This window comes from Ovis canadensis, chromosome 1 (assembly GCF_042477335.2).
Source record: "Ovis canadensis isolate MfBH-ARS-UI-01 breed Bighorn chromosome 1, ARS-UI_OviCan_v2, whole genome shotgun sequence".
In the NCBI taxonomy this organism is placed as follows: Eukaryota; Metazoa; Chordata; class Mammalia; order Artiodactyla; family Bovidae; genus Ovis; species Ovis canadensis.
Genome location: NC_091245.1, coordinates 100,792,131 through 100,817,973, shown reverse-complemented (window position 1 = coordinate 100,817,973; position 25,843 = coordinate 100,792,131). Strand labels below are relative to the sequence as shown.

General features: G+C 41.8%; 2 protein-coding genes across 5 annotated transcripts in view; one reads left to right on the top strand and one right to left on the bottom strand.

Moving 5' to 3' along the window:
• FCGR1A (Fc gamma receptor Ia) overlaps positions 1-17,346 on the bottom strand; it is a 34,690-nt gene extending 17,344 nt beyond the window's left edge. Inside the window, exon 1 of the mRNA XM_069603298.1 lies at positions 17,140-17,346. Coding sequence (XP_069459399.1) covers positions 17,140-17,200 — 61 coding nt within the window. The 5' untranslated portion in view covers positions 17,201-17,346. The remainder of the gene's footprint in view (positions 1-17,139) is intronic.
• Positions 1-25,843, top strand: part of LOC138447439 (myomegalin-like) — a 66,223-nt gene that overhangs the window by 30,058 nt on the left and 10,322 nt on the right. For 2 of the 4 annotated variants that reach the window (XM_069603328.1, XM_069603319.1), the window contains 2 exons: positions 20,979-21,129; positions 24,808-25,040. In XM_069603328.1, the coding sequence (XP_069459429.1) occupies positions 21,008-21,129; positions 24,808-25,040 (355 nt within the window). In that variant the 5' untranslated portion in view covers positions 20,979-21,007. Of the gene's footprint in view, positions 1-6,190; positions 6,453-20,910; positions 21,130-24,807; positions 25,041-25,843 lie in introns of those variants that run through there. The other 2 variants (XM_069603348.1, XM_069603339.1) reach the window with 2 other exon arrangements.

Genomic DNA, 25,843 nt, shown 5'->3' with positions numbered 1-25,843 from the left:
CCTTTATTCCTGCTGCAAGGAAACTGACTCAGTGAAATTGAAAAACCAGAAGGTCAGGTGTATCAGCACAGTGACTCATTTTTATCCTTGCTTCCTAATTCCCAAGCCCTGTCAGAGACTTGTGCTTCTCCAATATGTAAATATTTCAAAGTCAACATAACCCCAGAACCCACTATCTCCAGAGGCTGATCTATTGCAGTTCTTTTCCCAGAGCCTCCCACAGTCTCCAGGGCCCTAATGGTCAAGGGAGGAGGGACTACTGTTGCTTGGCTACTGTCTTGGTTGATGTGGAATGTCCAGATTTATGCCATGGAATGGTCAATCAGAACTCAGTTTGGCAAAGGGATTGAATAGACTAGACTAACTGTAGGGAGGGCATTTTTTGATCTAATTACACTAATGAGGTAAGAGGTGATAGAGGAAGGGTATAGTAATGAAGCAGAGGTGAGTCTGTAGAGAATCCAATAAATTTAAGCACTGTTAATTATACTGGAAATAAATTTCTGTGCTGGGAGGATGAGAGAGTTTATCCAAAAAGGATAGCAAGATCTAGTATGGGCAATACGCTGGATGGTGGTGAAGGTAAATGTACCAGGCAGGGACGGGAAGAGGTCTTCTTTTAGCGATCAGCTGAAACATGGGACATATGTAACATGCTGTACCTGGGTCTGACCATAGTGTTGAGGCAGAGGGTAGAATGTGATGCTGACAGGGAACTCGCTGGTGTGTTGAGTTTTAACATATGTGACTCTGAGACACATATGAGGCATCGACTTGTGGATTAGGAGTTGTGAGTTGAAAGTATAGGTCTGTAGTTTAGAAAGAGATGTGGGAACAAATGTAGATCTGGTTGATGTAGGTGGTAACTGAAAACATGTGGGCCAGAGCATATGTGTGTCTTGGGTGTTGGGCAGAGGGCAGCCAAAGCTCTTCAAGGTCAAGGTAATGATTGTTTTCCTTGTTTATGACTCAGCCTGGAACTAGCTTAGCTTCTCAGCAGAAGAAGCATGATTATAGGTCACAGCTCCTGTCTTTCAAAAAATCCTAAATCCCGACATGTGAGGAGCTCCCCAGGTTCCTTTCGTCAGTTTAATTTCCCCAGGGACAACTGAAGAAAGAAACCTCTATACTATTTGAACTTCACTAAAAGATCACAATGCTAACATTTTAATGATCAATATTTCTTTCAAATAGTCTACTCTTGGGATTTCTCTGGTGGTCCAGAGGTTAAAACTCCATGGTTCCAATGCAAGGGGTGTGGGTTAGACTTCTGATCAGGGAACTAAGACCCAGCATGCCAGTTGGTATGGACAAAAATAAATAATTTTAAAGATTAAAGAACTAAAAATAAAATCATCTACTCCTCATACAGCTAATAAATCAAAGCCTATTAATTTCAGAAAAGACTCCTGAGAGTCCTTTGGATTGCAAGGAGATCAAACTAGTCAATCCTAAAGGAAATCAACCCTGAATATTCTTTGGAAGGACTGATACTGAAGCTGAAGCTCCAATACTTTGGCCACCTGATGCTAAGAACTGACTCACTGGAAAATATCCTGAGGCTGGGAAAGATGGAGGACAAGAGGAAAGGTGGGGCAACAGAGGATAAGATGGTTGGATGGCATCACTGACTCAATGGACACGAGTTTGAGCAAACTCAGACAGATAATGAAGGACGAAGAAGCCTGGCCTGCTACAGTCCATGGGGTTGCAAAGAATTGGACATGGCTGAATGACTGAACAACAACCTCAAAAAGCAGACACATACTATTATTATAATGATCATAACACTGACCTTTACTCTTTCAGGAAAAACATTTTTTTAAAGCCTCAGACGACCAACTCCAAAATTTATCTCTTTACTATTTCTATCTTGATTCTGTCTTTTCCCCCCTCTTTCTTCTAATTTTGATTCTGATTCTGATTTCTTTCCTGGATTAGAATTATATCCTACCTAACCTACAAGATAGCAGATTTACACAGAAGGGACTGTGTAAGCTATAAAACTGCTTAGCTGCAACATGAAATTGGTTCCTTCCCTCTTGTCATCAAAAGGGCAAAGAAGAAGCCCCAGCAGAAAGGTAGGAGGGGTGAAATTGCCTTTAGAATCAAACCCCATACCTGCTAGAGATGCTCAGAGGGCTCAAACATACCTGGTGCGCACCAGGACCCAGAGACCCAATAGAGATTGAGACAGAACTGTGTTTGGTGTCTCCTAAGGAGGTACAGGTCAGCAGCGGACTGCTGCAGGGGCAGGGGCTCTGGGTGCAGTAGACCTGGGTATGGCATAAGCCCTCTTGGAGGAGGTCGCCATTAACCCCACCACAGAGCCTCCAGAACTTACACAGGACTGGGGAAACAGACTCTGGGAGGGCACAAACAGAACCTTGTGTGCACCAGGACCCAGGAGAAAGGAGCAGTGACCCCATAAGAGACTGACCCAGACTTGCCCGTGAGTGTCCAAGAGTCTCTGGCAGAGGTGTGGGACGGTGGTGGCCTGCTGCAGGGTCGGGGACACTGAGTGTAGTAGTGCATCCATGGGACCTTTTGAAGGAGGTCACCATTATCTTCATTACCTCCACTATAGTTTGGCCTCAGGTCAAATAACTGGGAGGGAACACAGTCCTGCCCTTCAACAGAAAATTGGATTAAAGATTTACTGAGCATAGCCCTGGCCATCAGAACAAGACCCAGTTTCCCCCTCAGTCAGTCTCTCCCATCAAGAAGCTTCCATAAGCCACTTATCCTTCTCCATCAGAGGGCAGACAGACTGAAAACCACAATCACAGAAAATTAACCAATCTGATCACATGGACCACAGCCTTGTCTAACTCAATGAAACTATGAGCCATGCCATGTAGGGCCACCCAAGATGGACAGGTCATGGTGGAGAGTTCTGACAAAACATGGTCCACTGGAGAAGGGAATGGCAAAACACTTCAATATTCTTGCCTTGAGAACCCCATGAACAGTATGAAAAGGCAAAAAGATGGAACACTGAAAGAGGGAGTCCCCAGGTTGGTAGATGCCCAATATGCTCCTGGAGATCAGTGGAGAACTAACTCCAGAAAGAATGAAGGGATGGAGCCAAAGCAAGAACAATACCCAGTTGTGGATGTGACTGGTGATAGAAGCAAGGTCCAATGCTGTAAAGAGCAATATTGCATAGGAACCTGGACTTTAGGTCCATGAATCAAGGCAAATTGGAAGTGGTCAAACAGGAGATGGCAAGAGTGAATGTCAACATTCTAGGAATCAGCAAACTAAAATGTACCGGAATGGGTGAATTTAACTCAGATACCATTATATCTACTACTGTGGGCAAGAATCCCTTAGAAGAAATGGAGTAGCCATCAAGGTCAACAAAAGAGTCCAAGATGCAGTATTTGGATGCAATCTCAAAAACGACAGAATGCTCTCTGTTTGTTTCCAAGGCAAACCATTCAATATCACAGTAATCCAAGTCTACGCCCTGACCAATAATGGTGAAGAAGCTGAAGTTGAATGGTTCTACGAAGACCTACAAGAACTTCTAGAACTAACACCCAAAAAAGATGTCCTTTTCATTATAGGGGACTGGAATGCAAAAGTAGGAAGTCAAGAAATACCTGAAGTAATGGGCAAATTTAGCTTTGGAGTACAGAATGAAGTAGGGCAAAGGCTAACAATTTTGCCAAGAGAATGCACTGGTCATAGCAAACACCCTCTTCCAACAACACAAGAGAAGACTCTACACATGGACATCACCAGATGGTCAATACCAAAATCAGATTGACTATATTCTTTTCAGCCGAAGATGGAGAAGCTCTACAGTTAGCAAAAACAAGACTGGGAGCTGACTGTGGCTCAGATCATGAACTCCTTATTGCCAGATTGAGACTTAAATTGAAGAAAGTGGGGAAAACCACCAAACCATTCAGGTATGACCTAAATCAAATCCCTTATGACTATACAGTGGAAGTGAGAAATAGATTCAAGGGATTAGATCCGATAGACAGAGTGCCTGAAGAACTATGGATGGAGGTTCATGACATTGTACAAGAGGCAGTGATGAAGACCATCCCCAAGAAAAAGAAATGCAAAAAGAGAAAATGGTTGTCTGAGGAGGCTTTACAAACAGCTATGAAAAGAAAAGAATCGAAAGGCAAATGAGAAAAGGAAAGATATAAGCATCTAAATGCAGAGTTTCAAAGAACACCAAGGAGAGATAAGAAAGCCTTCCTCAGTGATCAATGCAAAGAAATAGAGGAAAACAATAGGGAAAGACTAGAGACCTCTTCAAGAAGATTAGAGATACCAAGGGAACATTTCATGCAAAGATGAGCACAATAAAGGACAGAAACAGTATGGACCTAACAGAAGCAGAAGATATTAAGAAGAGGTGGCAAGAATACACAGAAAAACTGTACAAAAAAGATTTTCATGACCCAGATAATCACACTGGTGTGACCACTCACCTAGAGCCAGACATCCTGGAATGTGAAGTCAAGTATGCCTTAGGAACCATCACTACAAACAAAGCTAGTGGAGGTGATGGAATTCCAGTTGAGCTATTTAAATAAATCCTAAAAGATGATGCTGTGAAAGTGCTACACTCAATATGCCAGCAAATCTGGAAAACTCAGCAGTGGCCACAGGACTGAAAAAGGTCAGTTTTCATTCCAATCCCAAAGAAAGGCAATGCCAAAGAGTGTTCAAACTACCACACAATTGCACTCATCTCACACACTAGCAAAGTAATGCTCAAAATTCTCCAAGTCAGGCTTCAACAGTACATGAACCATGAACTTCCAGATGTTCAAGCTGGTTTTAGAAAAGGCAGAGGAACCAGAGGTCAAATTTCCAACATACACTGAATCATCTAAAAACAAGAGAGTTCCAGAAAAACATCTACTTCTGCTTTATTGACTATGCCAAAGCCTTTGACTGTGTGGATCACAAAAAACTGTGGAAAATTCTTCAAGAGATGGGAGTACCAGACCACCTGACCTGCCTCGTGAGAAATCTGTATGCAGGTCAAGAAGCAACAGTTTGAATGGGACATGGAACAAGAGACTGGTTCCAAATCAAGAAAGGAATAGGTCACGGCTGTATATTGTCACCATGCTTATTTATATATGCAGAGTACATCATGAGAAATGCTGGACTGGAAGCACAATGAAGCACAAACTAGAATCAGGATTGCTGGGAGAAATATCAATAACCTCAGATATGCAGATGACACCACCCCAATGCAGAAAGCGAAGAAGAAGTAGAGAGTCTCTTGATGAAAGTGAAAGAGGAGAGTGAAAACGTTGGCTTAAAGCTCAACATTCAGAAAACGAAGATCATGGCATCCGGTCCCATCACTTCATGGCAAACAAAAGGGGAAACAGTGGAAACAATGATAGACTTTATTTTGGGGGCTCCAAAATCACTACAGATGGTGACTGCAACCATGAAATTAAAAGACGCTTGCTCCTTGAAAGAAAAGCTATGACGAACCTAGAGAGCATATTAAAAAGCAGACATTACTTTGCCAACAAAGGTCCATCTAGTCAAAGCTATGATTTTTCCAGTAGTCACATATGGATGTGAGAGCTGGACCATAAAGAAGGCTGAGCACCGAAGAATTGATGCTTTTAAACTGTGGTGTTGGAGAAGACTTTTGAGGGTCCCTTGGACTGCAAGGAGATCCAACCAATCCATCCTAAAGGAGATCAGTCCTGGGTGTTCATTGGAAGGAATGATGCTAAAGCTGAAACTCCAATATTTTGGCCACCTGAAGCGAGAGCTGACTCATTTGAAAAGACCCTGATGCTGGGAAAGATTGAGGGCAGGAGGAGAAGAGGACGACAGAGGATGAGATGGTTGGATGGCAACACCGACTTAATGGACATGAGTTTGGGTGAACTCCGGGAGTTGGTGATGGACAGGGAGGCTTGGCGTGCTGCCGTTCTTGGGGTCGCAAAGAGTCAGACTGGACTGAGCGACTGAACTGAACTGAACTGAAGCTTTTCTGGCTCCACGGATCAAAATCTACCTCTTCCAGCAGGATCTGAAGCCTCATACCTCGTGCGGCGCTGGCAGAGAAGCTTCCGGCACCGTGCAATCAAACTGCTTGGAGCTTGCGAGGCGCAGGTGGCGCGTGCGCACGCGGCGACTTTGTTCTCCCGCATCCGCTGCCCGCCTTGTTCTGACCCTACCGGCCGTAACGTCCGGGCAGGAGACCGGTAGGAGAAGGGTGGCCTCCTTTTAAGTCCTGTCCAGTCAGGATCCAAAAACGATCTTCAGACGGAGGGAGGGGTGGAAATACGTTAAGGGAAAAGAAATCCTCGGTGATTTCCTCATTTAAAAGCACCCTGAAGATGAAGTCGGCGTCTGCAGGGACCAGGTTTTCCTGGCGCTGGTGAAGGGGGTGGAGTCCCCGTTAGCAGTTGGAGCCAAAGCAGATAACCTGGGCCCAGCCACTTGTGAGTAAGCAGCCCCTCTTCCTCCCCTGATGGGCAGCACTTGAACTTCTCTCGTAGCACTTGAACGTCTGCCCCTTGGCTTTGGATGGATTCCAAGGATGCAACAGAAACATCTACTTTTAAAGTTCACTTGCTTGGGGCAAGAGTACTTTAAAATCTCTTAGCAAAGGAAACGGTTTATGGTGGGTTTTGACAGATTTCAGGTGTGTGGGATCTACGAAAACCAATACACTAGGGAAAGCAACTACTGTTAATGACACGCACCCAGAAACAACACTTCAGGCAGGTAGGTTTGTCCGTTAGGTTGCTACTGCTGCTAAGTCGCTTCAGTCGTGTCCGACTCTGTGCGACCCCATAGACGGCAGCCCACCAGGCTCTCCCGTCCCTGGGATTCTCCAGGCAAGAACACTGGAGTGGGTTGCCATTTCCTTCTCCGGTGCATGAAAGTGAAAAGTGAAAGTGAAGTTGCTCAGTCTTGTCCGACTCTTAGCGACCCCATGGACTGCAGCCTACCAGGCTCCTCTGTCCATGGGATTCTCCAGGCAAGAGTACTGGAGTAGGTCCCCAGTGCCTTCTCTGGTCCGTTAGGTTGGGCCTACTTTAAATGCACTGTTAGTGGAACTTCAGAAAAATCTAGGACGTTCACAATGAATATTTTAATTTTAGTAGTTTTAAATGGACATACACATTCCAGAAGTTATGTAACAAACACTTGAGGCCCCCCTTTATGCCTGTTTTACAAAAACGAAAAGGAAAGATGATATATAAATGACAAGACCTAATAAAATGAATTTAAATATTTTTTCCATCAATATTTTTCCCCCTTTGGATAGGTAGCATCTAACTCCTCATTCAATGAAATCTGTCAACCACTGCAAGAACCTAATACCAGCTTTCTAGTTCCAGCTTACTCTTCCCTAAGACTTTCCTCAGCATCTTCCCATCATCTTTTCTATACCATAAAAGTAAATTCTACTTCAGTCTTTAATTTGCAACCCCAAACCCAACAATCAGCCTAGTAAGTTAGGGTAGAAGTCCTCCAAGGGACTCTCCCTACAACGAATAGAAAATTACAGGGGCTTCCCTGGTGGCTCAGTGGTAGAGAATCCACCTGCCAATGCAGGAGACACTGGTTCAATCCCTGATTCGGGAAGATCCCACATGCTGGGGAGCAAGTAAGCCTGTGCACCACAACTGTGAGCCTGTGCTCTAGAGCCCATGAGCCACAACTGCAGAAGCCGGCCAGATCTACAGCTCATGCTCTGCAACAAGAGAAGCCACAGGGAGAAGCCGGTGCACCTCAACTAGAGAGTAGCCCCCATTCACCACAACTAGAGAAAAATCCTCACAGCAACAAAGACCCAGCACAGCCAAAAATAAAGAAAATTGCATAGCAAATGTTGTATTCATGTTCATAAGGAAAACAAACTTTTTTTCCCCCCCCAGAAAAACCCAGATTCATTGTTGAATGTTACAGATATTTTGTCTCTCAATCAGCTCTGGAGGTAACTAGAGATTTTTCTTTGGAGGCTGCACTAGAGGATTGTTGGCTAATAGGTCAGCTATAATATGTGAAGGCATGTATCCTGCAATTAAATGAGAGGAGTTAAGTGACAGTATATCTTGATTTGCATGGTGGCTAGTTCAGTATACACATTTCAAAATATCTTGAGCTGTGTGAAAAAGTCAAACCTGGAAGACTTTAAGATTTACTATCAAACTGTTTTTTACTGCAAACAAGATAGTATGGCGAGGCAAAACAATAAGCTGCATACATGTATAGATAAATGTAACTGAGTTGAGATACCTAAAACAAACTCACCTTATATGGGTAAATTATTTTTTTTTTAAGAACACTAGAGCAATTCAATGGGAAAAGGAATATCATTTTAATAAATAGTGCTGAAACAACTGGATATCTATGTAGCCAAAAACCTGCAATCCTTACTTTGCAATATACACAAAAACTAATTTGAGTTGGACCATAGATCAAACCATACAAACTAAAACTATAACATTTTATAAGAAAATACATGAGAATATGAGAATACATGAGAATATCCAGTGACATGATAGTAAGCAAAGGTTTTCTAAGTATGACACAGAAAGAAATAAGTAAAAAATACAATGATAACTTTGCTATATTTATGGATAACTATAAAATATAACTTTTTAAACAACTTTACAACTTGTTAAAAAAACTTTTTAACAACATTAGAAAGTGTTTTCGTGAAATATACCATAAGTAAGTAGAAAGGCAAGTTACAGTGGAAAAAAATAGTTACAAAAGATATCTGAAAAAGACTGTCTCCAGAATATATAATGAACTCCTATAACTCAGTACTAAAAACTGAAACACCCATTTTTAAAACAGGCAAAAGGTTAAATACACTTCAGAGAGAGGAAGATATAATAATGGCCAGTAACACATTAAAAAGTGTTCAATATCATTATAGATATTAAAACTACATTGAGTAGCATGGCTAAAATTACAAAGTCTGAAAATATCAAATCTTGGTGGAGATGTGGACAAAACCAGAATTCTCATCCAGGGATGTAAATGTTATAATCATTTTGATTTGACGATTACTTACACATTTAAACATAAATTTACATAAATATCCTTCTGTTCCCATGTTTTTCTGGAAGTTTTACTTTCATTTCAGATTCAAGGGATTCCTTAATTTAAAAAAAAACACTTGTTACGTACAAATCAACAATTTCAATATTTAAAAGAGGATTATTTAACTTAATTTCAATATGCAGTCATTAAAAGAAAAGAGAAATAGAAACAACAGAGAAGAGTAATAGCACATAGGTCAGCAAATTGAGCCGACCAACATCCAGACTTAAACAGTGTGCTGGGAAGTCCTGAGTAACAGCAATCTGGAGTCCCAATTAGGAGAAGGGCAGTGCATCCACTCCACAAATGAGACTTCAAATTGCCCTTTCCAGGGCTCCCACTTATAATCCCAGGCCACAAACTGATGTTATCAGTTTACACGGAAAAATGCAGCTCTGGTTTTACCATAACATTTTCACAATGCTGTTGGTGTCACTTGTGAGTCATAGGATTTCATTAAACCCCAAGCAATTGGCCAGACCTCCAGGGGCTCAAGAATTCCAAGACTCACTCCCTTTCTTTTCTGAAGTACCACTTGATTTGCTTTGCTTGCAGACAGGCTAGGAATCCAGGCAGGTTAGAAGCAAAGTCAGAGGCCTGCTCTCCTGCTTTGAAGCCTGAACAAAACTTCCTCTATTTTAATTTCCCTAACATCCCAGAAACATTTCATTTAGATATTCTTCCAAGAGAAATACACCCTGTTCATACAAAAAGAAGTTGTAGCAAGAATGTTCATAGCATTTAAAAAACTATTTTATATTGAAATATAGCTGATTAAAAATGTTGTGATAGATTCTGGTAGACAGCAAAGGGGCTCCAGCCATATATATACATGTATCCATTCTCCCCCAAACTCCCTTCCCATCCAGGCTGCTGCATAACACTGAGCAGGGTTCCCTTTGCTATACAGTAGGACTTTGTTGCTGCTGCTAAGTCGCTTCAGTCGTGTCCGACTGTGTGCGACCCCATAGACGGCAGCCCACCAGGTTCCTCCATCCATGGGATTTTCCAGGCAAGAGTACTGGAGTGGGTTGCCATTGACCTCTCTCTCTGTTGTTTATCCATAAATACAGCAATATGTACATGTTCATCCAAAACTCCCTAACTATCTCTTATCCAAATTCTTTCCCTCTGATAACCATAAGTTCATTCCCTAAGTTTGTGAGTCTGTTTTGTAAATGAGGTCATTTGTATCATTTCTTTTTTAGATCCTACATATAAGTGATGTCATGATCGTTCTCCTTCTCTTTCTGACTTACTTCATTCAGTATGACAATCTCTAGGTCCATACATATTGCTGCAAATGACATTATTTCATTCTTTTTTAATGTCTGAGTGATATTCCATTGTATATATGTACCACATCTTCATCCATTCCTCTGTCAATGGACATTTTGGTTGCTTCCATGTCTTGGCTATTGTAAACAATGTTGCAGTGAACATTGGCGTGCATGGATCCTTTTGGACCATGTTTTTCTCCAGATATAAATAAACTGGAAAATTCTGAAGGAGATGGGAATACCAGACCACCTGACTTGCCTCTTGAGAAACCTATATGCAGGTCAGGAAGCAACACTTAAACTGGACATGGAACAACAGACTGATTCCAAATAGGAAAACGAGTACGTCAAGGCTGTATATTGTCACCCTGCTTATTTAACTTCTATGCAGAGTACATCATGAGAAATGCGGGCTGGAGGAAGCACAAGCTGGAATCAAGATTGCTGGGAGAAATATCAATAACCTCAGATACCCAGATGACACCACCCTTATGGCAGAAAGTAAAGAAGAACTAAAGAACCTCTTGATGAAAGAGAAGAGTGAAAAGTTGGCTTAAAACTCAACATTCAGAAAATTCCATCACTTCATGGCAAATGGGGAAACAGTGGAAACAGTGACTGACTTTATTTTTGGGGGCTCCAAAATCCCTGCAGATGGTGATTGCAGCCATGAAATTAAAAGACGCTTACTCCTTGGAAGGAAAGTTATGACCAACCTAGATAGCATATTAAAAAGCAAGAGACATTACTTTGTCAACAAAAGTCTGTCTAGTCAAGGCTATAGTTTTTCCAGTAATCATGTATGGATGTAAGAGTTGGATTATAAAGAAAGCTGAGCACCAAAGAATTGATGCTTTTGAACTGTGGTGTTGGAGAAGACTCTTGAGAGTCCCCTGGACTGCAAGGAGATCCAACCAGTCCATCCTAAAGGAGATCAGTCCTGGGTGTTCATTGGAAGGACTGATGTTGAAGCTGAAACTCCAATACTTTGGCCACCTGATGGAAAGAGCTGCCTCATTTGAAAAGACCCTGATGCTGGGAAAGATTGAGGGCAGGAGGAGAAGGAGACGACAGAGGATGAGATGATTGGATGGCATCACCAACTCAATGGACATGGGTTTGAGTGGACTCCGGGAGTTGGTGATGGACAGGGAGGCCTGGCGTGCTGCAGTTCATGGGGTCGCAGAGAGGCGGACATGACTGAGTGACTGAACTGAACTGATATGCCTAAGAGTGGGATTGTAGGGTCTTATGGTAACTCTATTTTTAGCTTTTTAAGGAACCTCCATACTGTTCTCCATAGTGGCTGTACCAATTTACATTCCTGCCAACAGTAGAGGAGGGTTCCCTTTTCTCCACACTCTTTCCAGCAATTTTTTATTTGTAGATTTTTTTATGATGGCCATTCGGACTAGTGTGAAGTGATATTGTAGTTTTGATTTGTATGTCTCTAATAATTAGCAATGTTGAGCATCTGCTCATGTGCCTTTTGGTCTTCTGTAAATGGCACCCCACTCCAGTACTCTTGCCTGGAAAATCCCATGGATGGAGGAGCCTGGTGGGCTGCAGTCCATGGGGTCGCTAGGAGTCAGACATGACTGAGCAACTTCACTTTCACTTTTCACTTTCATGCATTGGAGAAGGAAATGGCAACCCACTCCAGTGTTCTTGCCTGGAGAATCCCAGGGATGGCGGAGCCTGGTGGGCTGCTGTCTATGGGGTCGCACAGAGTCGGACCCGACTGAAGCGACTTAGCAGCAGCAGCAACAGCAGCATATCTGTACATGATTACTGGAAAGACCATAGCCTTGACTATGCAGACCTTTGTCAGCAAAGAGATGTCTTTGCTTTTTAATACACTGTTTAGATTTGTCATAGCTTTCCTGCCAAGAAACAATCCTCTTCTAATTTCATGGCTGCAGTCACCATCTGCAGTGATCTTAGAGTCCAAAAATAGGAAATCTGTCACTGCTTCCACCTTTTCCCCTTGTATTTGCCATGAAGTGATGGAACCAGATGCCATGATCTTTATTTTTTTAATACTGAGTTTTAAGCCAGCTTTTTCACTCTCCTCCTTCACACTCATCAAGAGGCTCTTTAATTCCTTTTCACTTTCTGCCATTAGAGAGGTATCATCTGTATATCTGAGGTTGTTGATATTTCTCCCAGTGATCTTGATTCCAGCCTGTGACTCATCTAGCCCAGCATTTTGCATGATGTGCTCTGTGTATAAGTTAAATAAACAGGGCGATAATAAACAGGCTTGTCATACTCCTTTCTCAATCCTGAACCAATCGGTTGTTCCATACAGAGTTCTAACTGTTGCATCTTGCTTTCTCTGTTATCCAGCAAATGCTGGCAACTTGATCTCTGGTTCCTCTGCCTTTTCTAAACTCAGCTGGAACATCTGAAAGTTTTCGGTTCACATAGTGCTGAAGCCCAGCTTGGAGGATTTTGAGCATAACTTAACTAGCATAGGAGATGAGTGCAATTGTCTGGTGGTTTGAACATTCTTTAGTACTGCCCTTCTTGGGAATTGGGATGAAGATTGATCTTTTCCAGTCCTGCAGCCACTGCTGGGCTTTTCAAATTTACTGACATATTGACTGTAGCACTTTAATAGCATCATCTTTTAGGATTTTAAATAGCTCTGCTGGAATTCCATCATCTCCACTAGCTTTATTGGCAGCAGTGCTTCCTAAGGCCCACTTGACTTCACACTCTGGAATGTCTGGCTCTGAGTGAGAGACTGCACCGTCATGGTTATCTGAGTCATTAAGACCTTTTTTATACAGTTCTTCTGTGTATTCTTTCCATCTCGTCTTGATCTCTTCTGCTTCTATTAGGTCTTTACCATTTCTGTCCTTTATTATGCCCATCCTTGGATGAAATATTCCTTTGATATTTCCAGTTTTCTTGAATAGATCTCTAGTCTTACCCTTTCTGTTGTTTTCCTGTACTTCTTTGCATGTTCATTATTGTTGTTGTTCAGTCACCCAGTTGTGTCTGACTCTCTGCAACCCCATGAACCGCAGCACGCCAGGCCTCCCTGTCTATCACCAACTCCCGGAGTTTGCCCAAACCCATGTCCGTTGAGTCGGTGATACCATCCAACCATCTCATCCTCTGTCATCCCCTTCTCCTCCTGCTCTCAATCTTTTCCAGCATCAGGGTCTTTTCAAATGAGTCAGCCCTTCGCATCAGTTCCTCTTCAATTTCTGCCATTAGAGCGGTATCATCCACATATCTGAGTTTGTTGATATTTCTCCCACCTATCTTGATTCCAGCTTGTAACTCATCCAGCCTGGCATTTCTTATGATGTGCTCAGCATATAGGTTAAACTAACAGGGTGACAGCAGACAACCTGTCTTACACCTTTCTCAATCTTGAACCAATCAGTTGTTCCATACAGGGTTCTAACTGTTGCTTCTTTCATATTCATACTGCAGAGTAAATATTTACTTCTGTCTCTATACTGTCAAACACACTGTCTGACACATATTAATAAGTTACTGGAGGCACAGGGAAGCAAAAAGTGACATATAATCAAAAGAAAAAGGGATGACCAATTTATGGACATGAATTTGCGCAAACTCTGGGAGATAGTAAAGGACAGGGGAGCCTGGCATGCTGCAGTCTGTGGGGTTGCAAAGAGTTGGACATGACAGCGTCTGAACAACAACAAAAAAGACAACTCTCAGGTGGCCTTGATGCTGGACTGTTAAACAAGGACTTGAAAATAAACAAAGACGTGTTAAATGACCTAACAAGCAAAAAAGTAGAGGAAGAAAAAAATGTGAATCACTGTAAAGAAAGCATTAAGTTTTCAATGATAAAGGTACACTTGCATGCTTAGTCACTCAGTTGTGTCTGACTCTGCGACCCCCATGGACTGCAGCCTGCCAGGCTCCTCTGTCCATAGAATTTTCAAGGCAAGAATACTGGAGTGGGTTGCCATTTCCTTCTCCAGGGGATCATCGTGACCCAGGAATGGAACCTACCTCTCCTGTCTCTCTCCATTGGCAGGTGGGTTCTTTACCACTGAGCCACTAGGGAAGCCCCAGTAAAGGTACATGGATATGGCTAAATATGAAAGGGTTATGTCATTAATGAACTTAGAAAAGCATGAATTTGTCTCATTTTTTATGGGATATTCTCCCTCCTCCTTGTCCCTTTAGGAGCACTCTCTCTTCTCTAAGTCAAGAAGAGGTGCTCAGCTGTCCCCTCCACCCTTTGAACATAAAAGACCCTGTTCACCTTTTTTCCTAGGAGCCTCTCTAGGGAACTCCCTTGTTCAGACCAGGAGAATGAAGACCCATAAACACTTCTGGTTGGGAGACATGATCACATCATCTCTGGACCCATGTATTCTGTTTGGGGGTAGATTAAATGGTTTTTATTTACTTTCTTCTCTTCCTTATTTTGTTAATTGGGACTAAATGTTTCATAAGCCTTCCTTTCAGTCTTCTTTTTTCCTTTGAAATCTTGGAGGTAGAACAAGAAGGAAGAGATGCAAATCTTAGTGAAGCCTTCTCACTGAGCATGATGGCCAAGGAGAAGGGTTCTGCCTGGGTCTGAGTGCTGGGTCTCATCATCGTAGTGGTGGGACCCTTAAAAGGTTAGCTCGGCCTTTTACTGCCTCAGTGTTTTCCTCTGCAACAAGAGGGTGATAAAATCCTACACTACGTTTCAGAGCTGTTATGTGGACTTAGTAAATTATTACATAGTAAAGCACTGAGGAACGGTGCTGGTCACACAGTAAAGCTCCAAGAAAGATGTTATTTTTGTTATTATTATTAAGCCTTTTATTTCCACTTCTAACTATACCACTGCTGACTTTCAACATTCCCAGGAATAAATTAAGGATGTCTACTGGAAAAGGTCAGTTTTCATTCCAATCCCAAACAAAGGCAATGCCAAAGAATGCTCACACTACCGCACAATTGCACTCATCTCACAGGTTAGTAAAGTAATGCTCAAAATTCTCCAAGCCAGACTTCAGCAGTATGTGAACTGTGAACTTCCAGATGTTCAAGCTGGTTTTAGAAAAGGCAGAAAAACCAGAGATCAAATTGCCAACATCTGCTGGCTCATGGAAAAAGCAAGAGAGTTCCAGAAAAACATCCAGTTCTGCTTTATTGACTATGCCAAAGCCTTTGACTGTGTGGATCACAATAAACTGTGGAAAATTCTGAAAGAGATGGGAATATCAGACCACCTGACCTGCCTCTTGAGAAACCTATATGCAGGTCAGGAAGCAACAGTTAGAACTGGACATGGAACAACAGACTGGATCCAAACAGGAAAAGGAATACGTCAAAGCTGTATATTGTCACCCTGCTTATTTAACTTCTATGCAGAGTACATCATGAGAAACGCCGGACTGGAAGAAACACAAGCTGGAATCAAGATTGCCGGGAGAAATATCAATAACCTCAGATATGCAGATGACACCACCCTTACGGCAGAAAGTGAAGAGGAGCTAAAAAGCCTCTTGATGAAAGTAAAAGAGGAGAGTGAAAAAGCTGGCTTAAAGTTCAACATTCAGAAAACGAAGATCATGACATCCGGTCCCATCACTTCATGGGAAATAGATGGGGAAACAGTGGAAACAGTGTCAGACTTTATTTTGGGGGGCTCCAAAATCACTGCAGATGGTGACTGCAGCCATGAAATTAAAAGACGCTTACTCCTTAGAAGAAAAGTTATGACCAACCTAGATAGCATATTCAAAAGCAGAGACATTACTTTACCAACAAAGGTCTGTCTAGTCAAGGATATGGTTTTTCCAGTAGTCACTTATGGATGTGAGAGTTGGACTGTGAAGAAAGCTGAGCACAGAAGAATTGATGCTTTTGAAGTGTGGTGTTGGAGAAGACTCTTGAGAGTCCCTTGGACTGCAAGGAGATCCAACCAGTCCATTCTAAAGGAGATCAGTCCTGGGTGTTTTTTGGAAGGAATGATGCTAAAGCTGAAACTCCAGTACTTTGGCCACCTCGTGCGAAGAGTTGACTCATTGGAAAAGACTCTGATGCTGGGAGGGATTGGGGGCAGGAGGAGAAGAGGACGACAGAGGATGAGATGGCTGGATGGCATCACTGACTCGATGGACATGAGTTTGAGTGAACTGCAGGAGTTGGTGATAGACAGGGAGGCCTGGCGTGCTGCGATTCATGGGGTCGAAAAGAGTCGGACACGACTGAGCCACTGAACTGAACTGAACTGAATGGTTTGGTTGGCCTCTTCTCCCACATATTAGTGACCAGTACTGGAAAACTGGTTACTGGCAAGGTTTGATAGTGATCTAACTGAAGTGCAGACGGCTCAGCAAGGAACTGGAGCAAACTTCATCATATTCTTGGACTTCTATGCAGGCATAATGATTTTTCAGCTCATGGTAGAAAATCTTTGCACATGATTCTAGGAAGTGCTTTTAGTATACAACCAGACTTGTTGTTTAGTCGTTAAGTAATGTCTGACTCTTTTACAACCCCAGGGACTGTAGCCTGCTAACTCCTCTGTCGATGGGATTTCCCAGGCAAGAATACTGAAGTGGGTTGTCATTTCCCTTCTGCAGGGGATCTTCCCAACCCAGGGATGGAACCTGAATCTCCTGCATTGCAGGGGGATTCTTTACCACTGAGCCACTAGGGAAGCCCCGACCCACCTGCAATGCAGGAGCCAAATCAGACTTACCCAAATATAAGAAAAATCCAAGTATGTATCAGTGACCCCTTATTTTTTGTTGTTCTTAAGGAATCAAAGTAGGAAAATTTAATTTACCTGGAAATTGTAGATTTCCTCTTTCAGTTGTGAATGGAGTATCTGTAGCAAACCAGCGCATACTCTGAAAACAAGTAGATAAAATCTGATTTAAAGGAATTATATTTGAAGTCTTTGGAAAACTACCAGTGCAGTCAGGACACACAGAGCCAGTTCTAGAGAGAGGCTCATTGGAAGGAAACTAATTCTCTGCCTTTGCCCCTCAGGGCATTTGCCAAGTCTTGGCAAGGAACAAGAGGCTGAGAAGCTAGGTAGAGGGCAGATGCTAAAGAGGGGGGGGGAAAGTAGCAGCACTTTGGGTAATCTCTTGGGGTCAGGGATGTGGAATTCAGTTCAGTTCAGTCCAGTCACTTAGTCAGGTCAGGCTCTTTGCGACCCCATGGACTGCAGCACGCCAGGCCTCCCTGTCTATCACCAACTCCCGGGGTTTACTCAAACTCATGTCCATTGAGTCTGTGATGCCATCCAACCATTTCATTTTCTGTCATCCCCTTCTCCTCCTGCCTTCAATCTTTCCCAAATCAGTTCTTCGGCACTCAGCTTTCTTTATAGAGCAACTCTCACATCCATACTTGACTACTGGAAAAACATAAAATAAATAGGCAATGGAAATTTGCTGTGTGACTCAGAACTCAAAGTGGAACTCTGTAACAACCCAGAGGGGTGGAAGGTGGAAAGGAGGTTCAAGAGGGAGGGGACATATATACACCTATGGCTGATTCATATTGATGTCTGGCAAAAATCAAACCAATATTGTAAAGCAAGTATTCTTCAACTAAAAATAAATTTAATAACAAGAACATAGATCATGTTATAAAGGGCAAAGTCCCACATGGTAGGAGATAGAATGTGAATTGAAAACAATTTTATAAAATGTAACAGTCAGTGAAAAAAATAACTGATGAGCTAGGAAGCCAAATATATAAGAAATTCTACCAACTCCAAACAGGATAAAAATGAGAGCCACATCTAGGTACATGGCTGTGAAACTGCCGAAAATCAAAGGCAAACAGAAACATCATAGAAATGTCCAAAAGAAAAAAAATTCACGTTGTATTCATTATTAAAGAACTAAAATACTATAATTTCCAATCAACAATTTAGTCCCTGACAAAATATCCTTCAAAAGGAAGGTGAAATAAAGGCCTTTCCAGATAAGCAGCATACCTTCACTAGAGGAAATAGTAGTAGTTTTTTGGGCAGAAGTTAGGTGATCCCAGAGGTTTCCCTGGTGGCTCAGACAGTAAATAATCTGCCTGCAATGCAAGAGACTCAGGTTCAATCCCTGGGCCAGGCAGATGCCCTGGAGAAGGGGAATGGTGCCCCACTCCAGTATTCTTGCCCGGAGAATTCCATGGACAGAGGAGCCTGGAGAGGGCTTCAATCCATGGGATCCCAAAGAGTGGGACACTTTTACTTTCACTAAGTGATCCCAAGAGAAACATGGAAATGAAGGACATGGATTGAAGAACATTGAATAGGTTTAATATGTAAGTAAATCAAATATTACTGTTCAAAACTATAATAATGTTGTTTTTCAGTCTCTAAGTGGTATCTGACACTGCGACTCCATGGACTGCAGCATACTGGGCTCCTCTGCCCTCCGCTATCTATTGGAGTTTGCTCAAATTCATGTCCTTTGAGTTGATGATGCTATCTGACCATCTCATCCTTTGCCACCTCCTAGCTCAGATGGTAAAGTGTCTGCCTACAATGCAGGAGACACGGGTTTGATCTCTGGATTGGGAAGATCCTCTGAAGAAGGAATTGGCAACCCACTCCAGTATTCTTGCCTGGAGAATCCCATGGACAGAGGAGCCTGACAGGGTTGCAGAGTGAGACATGACCTGAGTGACTAACACACATCTCCTTTTGTCATCAGTCTTTCCCAGCATCAAGGTCTTTTCCAATGAGTCTGCTCTTTGCATCAAGTGGCCAACTATACATCAATTTAAAAACAGATAAGTACTGCCCACCCCAAAAAGAAAATAGTAACAAGGTTGCTTATAATGAACCACTGTCACACAGATGCTAGGTGGTGTTAGCCTGTGGTATTAAAAAATTTTAACACCTCTTTCTGTTTCATAGCTATGACTCTCCTTTCTGATGGGTAAATTAAACTGTTGAAGTGAGGACCATGAGAATTTCTTATCTTTTGATCTACTTTGCACATTGAATACCCTCTAATGTTGATGCTAGAATATTAGTGATTCCTAATGAAAAGCAGCACATTATACATTACCATACACCTGTACCAGCCTGGTTTGTACCATCTCAAGTCCAGTTGCTATGGCCTAGATCTTACTGGGTTCTGTCAAGGGCCATTTTCAATAGGCTTTTTGGCAGCCCAGGCAACTCTATTAAATAAAGTGAAAGAATAAATAAATATGTTAGATTTTTTAAATCAGCACCAACATGAAGCATCCATTAATTATGTTAAAGGAGATAAAATATTTTAAGGGCCATGATAAAGTGGAAAGTAATTGTAGATCCAGAATTCAATTGAAAACAGACATTAGTAGTATAATGTTTGTACAGTTGTTTTTTTTTTTAAGCAAAAACAATCATCTGTAAATAGCAAAGTTGGGTGAGAGTGGTAGTTTGGAAAGTTAAAACTGACTTCTTGTTAAGTGAAACCCCCTGCATATATCCCTACTTCAAGGGAAAGAAACCCAACATTGCTTTGCTTTGGGATATATTAATAATTATGGAATTAAAAGATTATGATTAATGGAAAATTGTTATGCTAATTTTATTAGTCAGAATATAAACTCCAGCTTTTGATTACTGTGCTCTTAGAAGAATATTAAAAAGCAAAATCTGGAGAGTTCCCAAAGAGAAATGGTAAGAATCACTAGAAGTCTTAAAAAACTCATTTAAGAAAAGCTGCAAGAGTTGTTTTCATTGAAATTGTCTTCAAGAAAATAAAAGGTGTTGAGAAAATATTATTGTTTGGTGTTTTCTCTTAAAAAAATATTTATTGATTTAGGCCACACCACATGGCTTGTGGAATTTCCCAACCCTGGAATCGAATGAGGGTCTCCTGCATTGCAGGCAGATTCTTTACCAACTGAGCTATGAGGCAAGAGTGATTGGTTGGTACTATCAGCAAAAGAATACACAGATATTAAAACTGGCTGGTGAGAGAAGTGGTCTTTATTGATAGAAACAACCAGAAAGAAACAGCCTTGTGTTGAGTGTGGCAGGCCATCAGGAGGCAAGGCTTCCCGGGGTTTTGTAACTACCTCCACAATCTATGTATGATTACAATTTGCCACCAGATACTCTTATCATGGTGCTATCGTTGAGTCCCAGTTACTGAGATTTGAACTCTGACATCTCAAACTTTGTTTCTGCCCACATAGTTGTCAGAAGTTAGGGATGATAGAAAGGCTTGCTGGTTTCTGAGGGGACACTCACGAGGAACTTTGTCTCAACTGTAAGACTCAAAAATACTCTTCCTCTAGCCCAGTTTAAAGCCCACTTGTTTTCATGTGTTTACTTCATTGTTTGCTTGTTTTTAATGCTAAAATTTCTCTGAACCCTCCCCTTCCTCCTAATGGCAGCATCTGCCCCTACTTGCTGCAGCTTTTCTCAATCCCAGTGGATCACCATGGTTCTCATGGCTGATAAAGAACTCTTCAATGGAGCACCTTGTAGGTTTCATTGTTTACTTCCTTGTAGCTTCTGCTCTTGTGATTTTTATGCTCCTGGGGGACCCTTCTTATAGTCCAACCTCTTTAAACCATTATTTTGTTTTGATTCCTCTAGGTAGATGTGGAGGAGAGGCTAGTCATTGTGGATACCCAGATGCGTTTCTTCTCTCTTTCCTTTTGAAGGAGGCAGCAAGAGGTTTCTTTGTGAGAAAATGCTCCAACTGAAGCCTGGGATGCATCAGCCCTTGGAGAAGAAGCGGCCTTCTGAGAGGAGGGTGAATGAGCCGAAGACTCAGCCTGAGAAAGCTGGATTCTCCTCTATGTCCTACAGCGAGTAAGGGACTCTGTGTTTCAGAGACTGTTATAGCAGCTTTCAGGGTCTGTATGCAAACTATGTGCCTTAACTGTAGGGCTTGCTCTTAAGACCAGCCTGGAAATTCTTTAGAGAAAAGTCTATAGTATTTTTATTATAATTACTTTATATTATTCAGAGAAGTTTGGTTTTATTCTAATTAACAATGCATGTTGTTGTTGAATAGTCACCAAGTTGTGTCTGACTCTTCCGCAACCCCATGCACTGTAGCCCGCCAGGCTCTTCTGTCCATGGGATTTCCCAGGCAAGAATACTGGGGTGGGTTGCCATTTCCTTCTCCAGGGGATCTTCCCGACCAGGATTCAAACCTGAGTCTTTTGCATCTCCTGCATTGGTAGGCAGTTTCTTTACCACTGAGCCACCAGGGAAGCCTGACAATACATATATACACCAAATATATGATCTCATGGATACTTGAGATTTCATGGAGCCCTTCTGGTCATGTGAGTGGTGTCTCTTTTCTGCATTGATGGAAGCACATAAGAATCTCCTATTACCTCATCTGTGTTGATGGTGAAAAGTTGACCCATATTAGTGCTGAAGAGGTGGAATTATACAGAGCCTCCTCCATCTCTACTCCATTCTCTTCAGAAGCTCACATCCCTGGTTTCTAGAATAGCAATTTGTATAAGCTTAATTTTTTAAACTTTTTTTTTTATTGAGGTACCATCAGTTTATGACATTATATAACTTCCATGAGTACAATCTTATATTTCCATTTCTGTATGCACTACAGTGTGATTAGCTCAATTTCAAAAATAAGCTTACAAAATTGCCCAGGAATGGCCTGATCACTAGATTTGTCAGTCTGTCTTTAATGGCCATTTTCCTGAAACTTTTCAAAGACATTCAATTAGTATAGAATTAATCTATTATATAATTACCTGTGAGCATCAGTTACTGAAATACTAAATCATCACTAACTTGCTTAGTGGTTGAGGATCAGCTTTGAAGGTGGTTCAGGTTTTGCTTCATACTCCATTGAATCTCTGTTAATATGTAACACTTAAATTTCACTGACCCAGAAAATGTTAGAGCTAAAATAACGAGAAATATTTTAGAACTGAGAACACCAAGGCCCAAAGATATAGTTGCTTGCTCACAGTTGTACAGTGGACTTTGGCAGAAATAATATCAAAATACTGGGCTCTCAGTTCACAAAGCCTCCACCCACTTTGTCAAATGCATTAAAAATTTTTATATTCTCACAATTGTTCTTTTTTAAAAATAGACTTTGTTTTTAGAACAGGAAGTTTAGAGCAAAATTGAGCGGAAAGTACAGAGAGTCCCCATCTACCTATCCTTGTCCCTGCACATACATAGCCTCTTCCCCTAGTATCAACATGTACCATAGTGGTGTATTTGTTGATATTTGTTGCAGTCGATGAAAATCATTATCACTCAAAGTCAACAGTTTACGTTCGGGTTCATTCTTGGTCTTGTACATTCTATGGGTTTTGACATAAGTATAATGACATGCATCCATCGTTACAGTATCATATAGAATGAGTGTTCACTGCCCTAAAAGTACTCTGTGCTCCACCTACTCATCCTTCTCTGCCTTCTAATCCCTGGCAACCAGTGGCCTTTTTACTGTCACTACAGTTTTGGCTTTTCCAGAATGTCATATAGTTGCAATCATATGCGATGTAGCTTTTTCAGATGGGTTTCTTTCACTTAGTAATATGCATTTAAGATTCCTCCATGTCTTTTAATAGTTTGACTGCACATTTCTTTTAAGAACCAAAAAATATTTCATTTCATGGATTTACCACAGTCTATTTATCTGTTCACCTACTGAGGAACATCTTGGTTGCTTCCAAGTTTTCGCAATTATTAATAAAGCTGCTGTAAACATTGTGTGCAGATTTTGATGTGGACATAAATTTTCATCTAATTTGGGTAAATAGTGAGGGATGCAGTTACTGGGTCATATGTAGGAATATGTTTAATTTTGTAAGAAACTGTCAAGCTGTCTTCAAAGATAGCTATAAATAACATTTTGCATTCCTACCGGCTATAAATGAGAGTATCTGTTGCTTCACATCTTCACCAGCATTTAGTATTGTCAGTGTTCTGTACGGTCACCATTCTAACAGATGTATAGTAGTAGCTTAGTGAAAGTAAAAGCTACTCAATCATGTCCGACTCTTTGTGACCCCATGGACTTTATAGTCCATGGAATTCTCCAGGCCAGAATACTGGAGTGGGTAGCCATTCTCTTCTCCAGGGGATCTTCCCAACCCAGGGATCAAACCCAGGTCTCCCACATTGCAGGCAGAATCTTTACTGTCTGAGCCACCAGGGAAGCCCCTAGTAATAGCTTACTGTTTGTAGATTTTTTTTCATGATGACCACTCTGACCAGTGTGAGGTGATACCTTATTATAGTTTGGATTTGCATTTAGTAGTAGCTTACTTTTGTTTTAATTGACAGTTCCATGATGACAATGATGTCATTGAAAAATGGGCAGAAGACCTAAATAGATGTTTCTCCAAAGAAGACATACAAATGGCCAACAAACACATGAGAAGATGCTAAACATTGCTCATTATTAGAGAAATGTAAATCAAGGCTATAATAAGGTACTACCTCACACTAGTCAGAGTGGCCATCATGAAAAAATCTAGAAACAATAAATGCTGGAGAGGGTGTGCAGGAAAGAAAACCTTCTCGCGGTATTGGTAGGAATGTAAACTGATACAACAACTATGGAGAAACAGTATGGACGTGTCTTAGGAAACTAAAAATGAAACTACCATATGACCCCACAGTCCCACTACGGGGCATATACTCTGAGAAAACCATAACTCAAAAAGACAAGTACCCCAATGTTCATTGCAGCACTGTTTACAATAGCCAAGACATGGAAGCAGCCTAAATGCCCACTGGCAGATGAATAGATAGAGATGTGGTACATATGTTCAACAGAACATTGCTCAGCCATATAAAGGAATGACATTTGGTCATTTTTAGTGATATGGACAGATCTAGAGTCTGTCATACAGAGTAAAGTAAGTCAGAAAAACAAATATTGTATATTAACACACGTATATGGAATCTAGAAACATGGTACAGATGAACCTATTTTCAGGGCAGGAATAAAGATGCAGATGTCGAAAACAGACATGTAGACCCAGAGTGGGAAGAAGAGGGTGGGGCGAATTGAGTGAGTAGCACTGACATATACATTACCGTGTGAAATGGATGCTAGTGGGAAGCTGCTTCACAGCACAGGCCGCTCAGCTCAGTGCTCTGTGATGACCCAGAAGGGAGGGAGGGAGGCTCAAGAAGGAGGGGATAAATGATACACATAGCTGATTCACCTTGTTGTGCAGCAGAAACTAACACAGCATTGTAAAGTTATTATACTTCAATTAATTAATTAATTGATAAAGTAGAACTTGAAAACCATTTTTAGAAGTATGGGAGCAGGGGAAAAGATGATCTTAGAAGGAATCTTTTACCCAGAGACACTCTCTTATTTTCCTTCCTTCATTCGCTTTACCCATTCCCTTCACTAAACACCAGCTAGAGTTCCGCGTGGGGACTCTACTGGTGAAATTCTCAAAGCACCTTCTGCTGAAGCACCACAATCTATCAGTCACCCCTTTCTACCCTTACCACTTCCCACTTTAGGAAATATTCCTTGATCCAGGATCAGGCTCGAGATTTGACCCACCTGCGGGAAAAGATAAGGATTGGGAGGGCTGTCTCTTCCCTTCTCATCCAACATGTTCAGAACGCAGTGAAGGCCTTTGAAGAGCTCCTCAGCAGTAGGAAGATTGACTATAACATGGAACAGCATTTCCGTGAGCAGCTGGCCAAGAGCAGCCAGCTGGCAGAGAGCCTCGCCAGCAAGTTCAACACAGGTAAGCCAGGCCCAGGGCTCAGGAGGGCCCTTAGTCCCTCCCCAACTCACACTCCCAGACCTGCACTCATTCACAAGTGACATTTCAATCTGGTGTCCTGTCCTGTAATCACCATCTTGGGGCTATGGCAGAGTCAGGGCTGGCTGGTGAGAAGCAACAGAGAGGCACACAGGGTTGGGGATGCCGTGATGATTGCCAGCTACTCTGTCTCGTGGAGTATGGCCGCTACGGCAGGAGGCATCACTGGGGGTGACAGCATGTATCTGAAACTAATTGGTAGAAAGAGAGGTGGAATGGGGCAGCTGGCTGCTGTGAAAAGAGTCCTAAACTAGGAATCTAAAGACTTCTGCTCTAGCCTGTATGTGTTCGTTGCTAGTTCTGGACATGTTCATATTTCTTTTGATATCTGTTTCCTCACCTAAAAAAATTTAGATCAAATAATACAAGCCCCTAACTCTTGCATGATTGTTCTTAGGATTAAATAAACAATATTAATCAGTGCACTTGAAAAGAATGATAAGAGAATCGTGCTGATTTGGGAATTGTTTAGAATACTATTTTTTTTTTGTATGTTTTGGGTTTTTGATCATGAAGCCTGAGGGATCTTAGTTCCCTGACCACGGATCGAATATGCACCCCCTGCATTGGAAGGTGAAGTCTTAACCACTGGACTGCCAGGGAAGTCCCTGGGAATGCTTTAGTCACTCTATGTATAAGTACCTTTTGTGGGAATGTTTATTATTTAAGAAGCCAGTTACATAGAATATTGTCTAGTGACCTGAGGGTACATAGTAAGAGCAGGT